The 11,413-nt window shown below is 54.6% G+C and overlaps 2 protein-coding genes across 2 annotated transcripts; both read left to right on the top strand.

The window, feature by feature from the left end:
* Positions 1-1,075: 1,075 nt before the first annotated feature.
* Positions 1,076-3,300, top strand: VTJ04DRAFT_9292 (uncharacterized protein; the record flags this gene model as incomplete). Its single annotated transcript, XM_069367823.1, has 4 exons — positions 1,076-1,281; positions 1,348-1,947; positions 2,019-2,270; positions 2,328-3,300. The coding sequence occupies 4 exons, from the start codon at positions 1,076-1,078 to the stop codon at positions 3,298-3,300; spliced, it is 2,031 nt and encodes a 676-aa protein (XP_069216113.1).
* Positions 3,301-11,271: 7,971 nt separating this feature from the next.
* VTJ04DRAFT_9291 (uncharacterized protein) lies at positions 11,272-11,399 on the top strand (the record flags this gene model as incomplete). Its single annotated transcript, XM_069367822.1, has 1 exon — positions 11,272-11,399. A coding segment is annotated over one exon (128 nt), but the record flags the coding sequence as incomplete, so codon positions are not given.
* Between the last annotated feature and the right edge of the window lie 14 nt (positions 11,400-11,413).

Raw genomic sequence — 11,413 nt, 5'->3', positions numbered from 1 at the left:
GCTGGAAATATACATAAGTTAGTCTGCAGTCTCAGTCGACAGCGTGGTGTAGAGAAACTAACCAATCTATCCGTAAGGGCGTCTCAGGGGTAAAGCATTTCATGGATGTTGCATGAAAAAATGGTGTGTGCACACAAGTTCATGTGCGCGACGCGAAAGTGGGGCGCGTCAAGGTGATTGCAACCGGGAGTGGACCGCAGCGGGGCCTTGGCTACTAGGTAGGCGGGTGGACTGCGGCTGACGATCTTGACTGGCTGGCTGCCCAGGCACAAGCAAGCGAACAGAGACCGCGGGGAGTAAAGTTTGCAGGCAGCAGCGTGACTTCCAGTGACTGGCTATGTGCCGTAGAGGCAGGGTGGTGTGAGTTGATGCTGGTGGGGGATACAGAGTATTGAGCATGTATTTCGTGGCTGGGGTGGTTGTAATGGCTGATCTCAGGTGTATGTGCCTGATTCAGGGGAGACTTCAGTTCTTATTTCCTTAGGTATCAACTCTATTTTGTGTGTATTTTCTTAGGCTCGAAAGATAGAGGCAGTGGTTGGAAATGATTCCAATTGACCGCTCAGGGGAGCTTATGGAGTCATACTATTATGGGCTGAATGGACATGTCTGGATGAGCCCCTCACCTATCCATCAATCAGCCCCGCTAAGCTGCATGTGCATCTCACTCACTCACCTCTGATGTCGCATTCTTCATGTCTCTGCAGAGTTCCAAGACTCTGGATTGAACCTCACCATTGACGCCAAACTTTGGCTTCATAATTGGGCTGCCTACGTTGAAGGTCGAGAAATCCCGGAGGAGACACCGCTTCAAGACCCAGCCCGGCTAGTGTTTGGATCTGACAGACGTGTCTTCTTCTTCGTGTCTGGCATGATTATGGCGATGGCGGTTGTTTGTTGACTTTTAATATTCCCAACGTCTGCCAGTTTGTCTGTCCTCGACCTGGACTCGGGTTATATCTCTAGCTCCCACATCCATTGAGCCTCGCCTCGACGACAGGCCGCGTAGGCCTTGTCCCAGCTCACACCCATCCCCTCGTCGCTTTGAGATGATCTCTCAGCCACCACCACCATCATGAGCTATTCGTCTCCGCCACAGCACCATATCGCATCGGCCTTCAGAAACCTCAATCTCCGAGACGACTCCAACACTGCCTTCCGGGACAATGCCCCTCAAGCCATCAACGGCCCCGTGAGGGAAACCCCCCGGGACAATGTCCCACCGCAGCAGCAGAACCACCGCCTGATCGTCGGCGTCGACTTTGGAACAACCTTCTCAGGGTGAGTCAAGACGCCCAAAGTCCCCAAACCAGCCAGCCACTCAGTCTCTAACATTTGTCTCCTCAGCGTCGCCGCCGTCTACACCGGCGCCCCCGACGACATGGAAATCATCAAAACCTGGCCCGGCGGGAACGGACTCACCTCGGACAAAGTCCCGACCGAACTCGCCTACGAGCTGCCCGCCAACGCGCCCCCCGGCACCGCGCCCACCATCAAATGGGGCTTCCAGTTCAAGCCCGAGGAGCCGCGGCTGCGCTGCATCAAGCTGTTCCTCGACCGCAAGCAGAAGCTGCCCTTCTACGTCAGCCCGCTCGAGATGGCGGCGCAGCTGAAGCGGTACAAAAAAACGGTCGTCGACGCCGTCAGTGATTATCTGACCGAGATTTACAAGCACACCATGCACACCCTGCGCCGGCGGTACGGCGAGGCGTTTGTCGCGCAGACGCAGGTGGATTTTGTCCTGACCTGTCCCGCGGTGTGGTCGGATGCGGCGAAAGCGACGACGCTGCAGGCGGCAGAACGGGCGGGCATGGGCAAGCAGTCGCAGATTCAGATGATTAGCGAGCCTGAGGCGGCCGCGGTGTGGACGCTCAAGGCGATACAGCCGAATCATTTGCGGATTGGGGATAATTTTATTGTTTGTGATGGGGGAGGGGGGACGGTTGAGTGAGTTCTAACCTCCCATCGGGATATCATGGACAAGGTTGATTGATGGGGAGCTGACGCGGGGTGTATAGTCTGATCGCCTATAAAATCGTCTCGCTCCAGCCCCTGAAAGTCGAAGAATCGGCCGTCGGCACCGGCGGGCTCTGCGGCAGCGCCTTTCTCAACTACCGCTTCGAGGAGCACGTCAAGAACCGCATCGGCCAGGCGCGCTTCGACGAGATGAAGGCCAAGAAGCCCAAGACGTGGCAGATGGGGCTGAAATATTTCGAAGAGTTTGTCAAGCGCAGTTTCAACGAGGACGAGCACTCCGAGGTCAACATCCCGTAAGCTTTTTGCCCCCTTTTCTCTCTCTCTCTTTCCTAATCTAACCTCCAACCCAGCTTCCCCGGCCTCCCCGACGACGAATCCGCCGGCCTCGACTCGGGCTTCCTCCTCATGACAGCCGAGCAGATCAAATCCATCTTCGACCCCGTCGTCAAGGAAGTCTGCGACCTGGTCCAGAGCCAGGTCGACGCCTTGCGATCCAAAGGCGCCACCGTGTCAGGCATCATCCTCGTCGGCGGCTTCGGCCAAAGCGACTACCTCTACCGCCGACTCAAAGCCCATTTCTCCTCAACCCCTGACAACAATGCCAACACCACTTCCTCTCAAGTAGGAGGAGGAGGTGAATCCGACCAAGAAGACGAAGACCTCGAACCCCCGCCCCCCTACACCGAACGCCCAACCCACTCCCTCCCCTCTTCTTCTTCCCCCTCCTCCCCACCCCGCCCATCATCCTCCCGCCGCCACCACCCGATGGAAGTCATGCAACCGGTGCACGCCTGGACCGCCGTCGTCCGCGGCGCCGTCCTGCGCGGGCTGGAGGGCACCATGGTCCTCTCGCGCCGCGCACGGCGGCACTACGGCACCTCCTACGCGACCGTCTACGACGCGAGCAAGCACTCCGTGTCCGAGCGGTACTGGTCGCATCTCTGGGAGCGGTGGATGGTCGCGGACCGGATGCAGTGGCACATTGCCAAGGGCGAAGCCGTGTCCCCGCTGAAACCGGTGGCGTTTCATTATACGCGGAATTTTCGACCCGGGCAGAGCTTGGTGGTGACGGATGATTTGATTGCTTGTGAATCGGATGAGGCGCCCGAGGCGTATACCAGGGAGCTAATTCATGTGTGTCGGTTGACGACGGATTTGTCGGCGGTGCCGAGGCATTTGTTTACGAGGTTGACTACGACCAAGGGGGTGGAGTTTGATAATTTGGATTTTTCGCTCGAGATGGTGGTGGATAGTGCCGGGCTGGGGTTTGAGTTGAAGGTGGATGGGGTGAGGTATGGACGGGTTGAGGCGGAGTTTCAGTAGCTTGGGTGAGTGCGGGTGGGGTGGCGGTGGATATACGGGGGAGGTATGTATAAGTGGCTTGGAAGAGGTTTGGTGGTGTTGACGATGATGACGTTGGTGATATTATTGTAGTTGTAGCTCAGGGGGTGTACTGTATGTACATGCGGACAGCACAGAGGGTTGGAGCTGGCGGGTGAGCCGGGAGTTTACATGGCTGTGTCGTTATGAACCTAAGACGCTTCATCTTTTCCATGCCCTCATCAGGTACTCTAGCTCTAACCAAGCCTTCTCTGTCTGTAGTCTGTAAATAGAACACTCCTCAGCATGCCAGTAGTTACCCAAACCTCAGTCACCCCGCCCTCTGCCCTAGTTTCGTCTGGCAATCCTCCTCATATGTATGGGCATCCATCCATTCTATTCACCCACGCAACCAAATTCTCACCCTCACGCTACGTCTTCGCATGCCGACTAGTTATTTCCTTAGGCATCTACTCACCACCTTACCACGCCCGTGACGAAGTGATCGGAGGCAGTGCGCCAGTCGAGGATGGCTGCAATCGTCCAAGGCTTAGGTGAGGTAGGTAAGTGGTATATAGATGGTGGTGCTTTGGGTGACGTACATCCATACCTGGTACCCAAGGAAGTACCTAGGTACTTCGGTCACTCACAGCCTAGGTACTTCGGCAGATCACAGGGCTGGGGAGTCGAGCCAGGTATGGATTCCGGAAAGAACGCACCTGTACGAGGTACGCCACATGTTATGTGTGGAACTTGTTTGTAGATCATGGCGTGGGGTGTAGTCCCTGATTTGGGAGTGGGGGAGTTTGGTTGAGTCCCCTTAGGTAAGAATGCCTTTCGTTGGGGAAGAAGGGTAGATGAAAGAGGAAGAGACCTCAGACCTCAGGTAGGAAGGGAGCTATTATCTTGGAGCTTGGAGAGAAAGAGGGAAAGTGTAGGTGTCGTAGCAGGTTATCTGCTCCAGGGATACTTTACCTGAGGTTAAGAGGCTGGTGTTATCCATCAGGAATGTCTGAGACACTCATTCTTCTTCTCTACCCCATCCCATATCTTGCAACTCTACCACCTCACCGGACTGCTTCAAGACTGAGCTGAACCCGGCAACTATCCTAACAATCCGGGGTGCGTCTGTCCCCCCTCTCGGGACTGTCACAACACCACAAGCTTACCTTACCTGTCTGTACGTACCCATGGATAACCGGTGATCTGTAGGTCAGGGATGCGAACGTCCCAGTTGTTCACCGGGTTGTGTGTGAGAGAGAGTGTGTGTGGCAGCCAACACTCATCACCTCACTGGACGCCAGATACAACTATGCTTCCCCGTGTGCCAGTTCCTCCCACACTCAAGCAACCATCCGGCTTTCTTTCCCCGGCCGCCACCACCATCCTAGCCCCGTGAAGCGGGATGGATGGTGATGAATTGACACGGACGTGACCAAGATCTGCTGTGTTACATCGCAACCATGCAGCGGACATAAAATATTGGGAGGTGACAGATGATCGAGATGCGCCATACGTGGCTCCGGGACAGCAACAACACGCATGGAAGGCCAGCCACATGGACCGCGGTTGGGGTTCGGGGGGCGGGGACCCGCGGAATTGGTGCCGGGAATTGTTTGGATAGGGAAATTATTATAGCAGGATGGGTAGCCGGCCACGAGTAGGAGAGTTTTTGCAGGTGTGATGACGTGTGTGGTGGGCGAAGCTATACACCTCTGTATCATAAGCTCGGGGAGGAGAAGTATTGTGGGGAGAGCAGGACCGGCGTGTGTGTGTGTGTGTGTGTGTGTGTGTGTGTGGAGGGGATGGTTGGGTCCTGGGACTGGGAGCAGCAATATGGGGAGGTATTGCACAAAGGTGTTGTTTGGGTGTACTCTGTCGAAGCTTTCTGTGAAGAGAAGAATATGTTCATCCACCGCGTCGACGATGCCATCACTCTCGGCTTGGTGGGGTGTCTTTTGTCAAGAGGCTGTGTGCTACGGACTGCGGCAGTGGCATACATTGTTGCTGTTGTTGTAGTGTTTTGTCTCCTCTCACAGATGGGCTTGGGAATGTACTTAGCTTAATATCAGCAGATGTAGACAGCCCGACATACCACGATGCTTGACCACCCTACGTCAGAGACGGGTAGCGACAAACCAGCCAGGCATACACGAGAAAAGGCTCCGAGGCATGTCGGACCCGACGAGGTGAAGGTGCGGCTTGGGGATGTTGGGCGTCAACCCCGAGAGCGACGCTAACGCCGGTGATGTCAGACACACAACTCTGATTTGGTGTCGTGCCTTTGACGAATCTTGTCCCCGTCCTCCCCCGTCCTCCCCCTTCCTCCCCGTTCCCTGGGTCCTCCAGCTGCGCGTACCCTGCCTGCTGCAGGATGTGTGCCAAGCTCGGATACTTAAGTAGCGGGCGGTTCCTCACTCCTTCGATGGCTCCAGGTGCTACCTCACTAACTAAATAGTACATACATACATTTACACGTATCAATCTCTTCTGGCAACCAGCAGCGGAACCCGACGCAAGCGCAAAGGGCGGCCGCATTTTGCCAACTAACCCGTCGGCGGCGGGACACTCTTCCGGCGGCGGACGGCGGCCGACTCCCCCAGACATGGAACATACACTTACCTAGGTGACATGGGGCATGGGCATGGATGGGGCTGGCTGGGAACGAGGACCCTGACCGCGATCCTGACCGACCTTGACCCCGACCCCGGCGGCGGGAGAAACGGACAGATGCCACCCGTCGGAGATAAATAAACCACTACGTATCTCGCATCGTGATTCCTCCACATCCGTGAGATGAAGAATGGCACCCTCCGGTTTGGGTTTGGTTGGTTGGTAAGTAGAACTCCGTTGGCAGGCAGGTTAGGGAGTCGGGGAGGAGGCAGGTGGTTATTCACCCTTCCATCCATCCATCCAAAGATGATTTCTGGTGCCGGCTGGCGCGGTGGGCGACATGCCGAAGCCGGTGTGCATCCGTTCCCGTTAAACTAATAATGATGATGATGATGGATTCCTCCACATCGTCATTCATCTGCAGCCCTGACTACTTAGTACACTATGGACTGAAGAAGAGTCCAGTCCCCACCCCTTTTCTTCCCTCTGGCGGGAAGCAAAAAGGGAACATGTCATATGCATGAGACGAGGAGGAGGAGGTTTCTTCACCTCCTCTTCTTCCAACATTCGGCAGCGAGCAGAGCAGGCTTCTCCTCCTCCTCCTCCTCCCCCTTCTTCTCCTCCTCCTCCCTCTTCTCCCCCTTCTCCGCTCCCCCACCGACGTGGAGATGTGAAGTTCAACGTGGATAGGCTGGGATTGGGGATGTAAGAATGTCTGTGGATGGTTGTGGGAGTCGACGGCGTGCATGCAAGCTGCACGCTGCACCGGCCGCAGAGCAAGCAGCAGCATGACAAGGCCCTCTTTTTGGGCCGGCGGGCCAAGATGTAGCCAATAGGGGGTCATTTTGACGGAGAGAAAAAAGGCGGATGTCCGAGGAACTTGGGGACTTGTCACACACACAGACACAGACACAGAGATGGAACATGTACAGTAGAGATGTACATACATACAGATATACATACATCCATACATCCACACCGACAGAACTGCTGCGGTGCTGCGGTGCCGTGCGAGCAAGGTGGGATGCGATGGGATGCGATGGGATGCGAGATGGCGGGTTAAGGTTGGCTGACACGTTACCGTGACCACGACGTCGGTGTGCGGGCGGCTGGAGGTGCCTGGAGGCGGAATGGTCTGAGGTGACGGTGGTCGTTGTCGAGAGGGAAGGGGGCTGGGATTTAGGGATTGAGGAATGGGTTGGTGGTGTTATTTTGTTCTTATCTCTTATTACCTAACTTAAGTAATTACTGTACCTATTTCATTTCTTCAAACATTGGAACTTGTGTCTTTTTAATTTTGACCCTCATCAATCAATCCCTCGAAAAAAAGAGCGAAACCGAGTCCAACCGAGGGTTTTTTGTGCGTGTTTTCAGGTTGTTATTAATTTTTTTCCCACCAGAAGGGAGAGGTAAGAGGTTGGCAGCAGATCCATGCGGCGTGGTCAGGGATGACGCCTCCCAATGGGCGATGACGACAATCTGCGGAATGACGTCGTTGACCCATATGCGAGCCTGTGCCGGACCCATTCGGGCCCCATTCGGGTCCCCACCCGGCCCCACTCGGAATGTGCCAAGCGGCGTGGGGCAGCGTCTTGGCGCGCCATGTCTGACGAAAAAAGGGAGAGGCGGGGTATGTCGTTATCGAGTATGTACCTACCTATGTATGCCCTGTGTATGTACATACCCCGTAGTATTCGATAAAAGGGGCAGGGATGGGATGGGACGGAATGGGATAGGGCTCAACTTCACTTTGTCTGTTTTCTCCCTCTCCCCATTGTAGGTCATAGAATCATCAGCTGCATCCAATGTGCAGACGTAAAGTGTTCTCAGCCTGTCCCGAATACGCGAGATACCCAACTGTGTGGGAGACTCGTCAGCCGTTGCATCTTCAAGGGATTCCCTGCTTCAGGCAAAGTTCCTTGGGACCCGAGAGTGTTCGAGACCACGAGAGATGGCACGGTCATTGAAGATTTGACAGGGAATGTCTGGCAAAGCGTTTTATTGTTTGGTACCCAACAACAGAGGGGACACCTGTTGAAGGGCCTCGGTGGCGTTGAACAGTCCGGTCCCATGCGGGGCTGGTTCCCTTCTTCAATCACCTATACAGCGATACGGAGTACATAGGTACTAATAGGTGCCTGATTTTAGCCCACTTGATCCGTGCGGCATGACATCAGAAGGGACAAGAGAAAAGGAGAGGGGGGACCAACCAGAGAGAAAAATGGGTGGCTGATGATGACACCGCGTACCCAGGTAGGGCTGGCGGGGGGATGAGGTATATATACTAAGGTACCTACATACCTTTGTTGTTGCAGAATGCAGTGGCCAGTAGCGACAGTTTTCCCCTAATCCCATGGATATTCTCTCGAAGTGGTGTGTTTGTGAAACTGTGAAACCGGGACCCAACCGCCATTCCGTCCTGTCACGTTGAATAAATGGAGCCCTGCCTCGGGAAACGTGTGGATGGCCTTACGTCACAACCCCAGAGCGGGAAAAGCGGGAGAAGAAGCGGGCTCCATTTCGGGTCTGTCTTGGGTCCCGCCTCTTAGTGTACTCTATACCTTTCTTGGGGGAGAGGGAGAAGGTCAGGCCCCAAAAAAATACATCCGCGAACAACCGGCTTGACGAGCCACAACCATGCACCCCGCGCCATCACGCGCACACTGAGAGAGCTCTGCTTAAGGACGAGACCAAAAAAAAGACTCGACTACTCTACCAAGCTAGTCCCTTAGAATTGGTCTCTCGTGATGCTGCCTCGGATGATTTTGGCCATCATCGTCTGTCTGTCTTTGTCCTGCTTGACCTCCTGACTGACTGACCAGACAGGCAGAGGTATTTTTGCTCGTCTAAGGTTACGAGGAGGTAGTTAGTGTCTCCGGTTCAGGATCCCGCGTGGAGTACCCTACACCCCACCGTTGCATGTCGGTTCCTTGCTTGGCCTTTTCCCTTTTGCCTCTGGCTGCTGCTGCTGCTGCTGCTGCTGCTGCTGCTGCCAAACAAGGGGCCTGGCGTCGTCCTTCTTCAAGTGGCCAAGCTTGATCCATCCATCCCGGAATATCACTTTACTCGTAGTACCTTTTTACTACGCCCTAGGTTAGCGAGTAGCTGTCCTACCTAACCCCTCGCCCTGCACCTCCCCGTCGGTTGCATCTCACCCCCGTCCGCCACTCACAAGCTCAACTCTCCACCCTCGCCGTCTCCGTAACCTCCCCGAAACGCCCCCTTTCTTGCCGCCTTCTACTGTGGTGAGTCTGCCTCCCCGTCTCCACGGAGAACAGCCCCAGCAATTGGATGAATGAATGAATGAATGAATGGAATAGAATGGATGAACAGTCCTCGGGGAGAGGGGAAAGGGTGTTCCGGGTCCCGGGTCCAGGTCCGTCCCTCGGACTGTTTGTGTGTGGTGTGCCCCTCTCCATCCATCCATCTCACATTCATTCATCCATCCTCAACCCCGCCATGCCACCGATCCCCCCGTCTACATACTACAACTCCAACAAACTTCATTTGTTGCTTGCTGACGACCTTGACGTTCGTTGACCATTCCTCGGAAATCCAAGGCCACGCTCTCCCTAAGCTCCCTTGCGCACCTACCGCTTAACCGTCCCACGAAAGCCACACTCGCTGGACTCTCTCGAAATTGCTTTGCTTGGCTTTGCATAACCACAGTACGTGAAGAAACGCTTGGGGCTGGAGAAGAAGACTACCCCTCCCTTCCAGCCTTGCAATCTTTTTTTTCCTTCTTTCGTGTGCAGACAAAAAAATTCCCCGAAATGCTGCTCGGCCTCGAATTGACAAAGAACCACCAGCCCTTCCCCCGGTTCGGTCCGCTGTCCGTTCCCCCGTGAACTCGAGACAGAGGAAAGACAAGAGAGACAGAAAAACGAGGGCGAGAAAGGCCGGTTTTTTTAAGAAAAAAAGAAGCCCGCCAACACACGCACACACCTCCAGCCAGAAAAGCACCCCCGGCAACCAACCAACCCCCCCTCGCTCCTCGGCGCGGCTCCTTTCTCCAAACATCCCAGAAACTTGGAATTCCCTGGGACCGCTTGACGCGCGCACGCATCCATCCGCCCCTGGGCAAGCAAGCCCACATCCACGGAACGGACTTAACGCGGCCGTGAAAGGAAAGAGATCTACCTTTCGACCTGATCTGCGCTACGTTGCGCTGCTGCTTTCTGCTGCTGGGTGTGGACCGCCGCCTTTTTTCGGTTCGGTTCCTGGCCATCAAATCATCCTTCGGGGGTGGTGTCCGGAAAGCTTGTGACAAGCATCCTAGCTTGCTGTCCCCAAGCACCGGCGTTGCGGCTTCTTTATTTATTTGCCTTGATAGGTTTTTGGATCAGTTATTCTGTAAGCCAGTTTTTCAGTTTTCTTTTCAATTTCTAGTTTGCCGTTTGTTTGGATATCTACTGTTGGGAGGAAGAAGAAGAAAAGGAAAAAAAAGTGCATGGTCTCTTCCTCTTCCTCGTCCTCCTCATCCTCCTCCTCCTCCTCCTCCCAACAAACATGCCTGTCCACGGGGCTCTGTGCTTCAGCGGTACCCCGCGAAATTGGTTGATGGCTTTTTGTCCCTTTCGTCTTGTCTCGTTGGATTCCCCCATGGGGGTGGGCTGCACTGCAGTGACGTTCATGTGTCTTGTCGTTTTTTGTTTCGTCAACTTCACCTCAACCCACGCTTTGACCCGACGACCTGCCCGAGGTTTTGTTTTTCCTTCTCAGCCTTTCTTCCCTTTCCACACCGCACCTCTCACTTTCCACACCCTCGAAAAGACCATCATCGTCTTTTCTCACCTTGACACATACGACGAGCAACAAACCCAGGGCCTGCTTGAACGAGTCCCCTGTTGTTGTCGTTGTCGTTGTCGTCGTCTCTCCCAATTTTCATTTTCACTTCCTGTCATTCTCTCGTGACTTTTTGTTGTTTTTAACCTATTCTCTTTTTCCTTCCATCCCGAGCCCCAGTCTGCCACCTCACCATCTTACCCCACCAGCCGGGCTGGACGACGACACCCCCATCACTTCCATCAACATACCCCCTCTCTCTTTCATCATCAGTTCGTCAGTCCATGAGTGCCCTGTGGGTCGTCACATGAAGAAAATCACAAGCCAAAATGCTCCGCCGACTGAGGATTCTGGAGCGTGCGAATCTGGTGTGTGGAGATCAACCGACATGGGCACCGATGACCCGACTTTTGTTTTGGTGTTGTTTGGTGTTCAGCATGCTTGTTTTTTTTTTTTTGACTCTTACGATCTTTTTGGTGGAAGTTGATGTGCTAACTTTTTGGACCTTTTGGTTCCTCGTCGCGGAAAAAAAAGGAACAGCAGGAGCTCGACAAGAATAACAACCCCTACACCAAGATGCCCGAATTCGGCGACCACGTGGAGAAGGAGATCTTTGAGCAGCTGCTCGAGATGGACGAGGATCAGACGGAGCACGACTTCAGCCGGCCGCTCGTGTTTGGCTTTTTCGAGCAGGCGGCGGAGACGTTTAACAAGATCC

Source organism: Mycothermus thermophilus (assembly GCF_041956435.1).
Source record: "Mycothermus thermophilus strain CBS 625.91 unplaced genomic scaffold VTJ04scaffold_6, whole genome shotgun sequence".
Taxonomy (NCBI): Eukaryota; Fungi; Ascomycota; class Sordariomycetes; order Sordariales; family Chaetomiaceae; genus Mycothermus; species Mycothermus thermophilus.
This window is presented reverse-complemented; position numbering and strand designations above follow the sequence as displayed.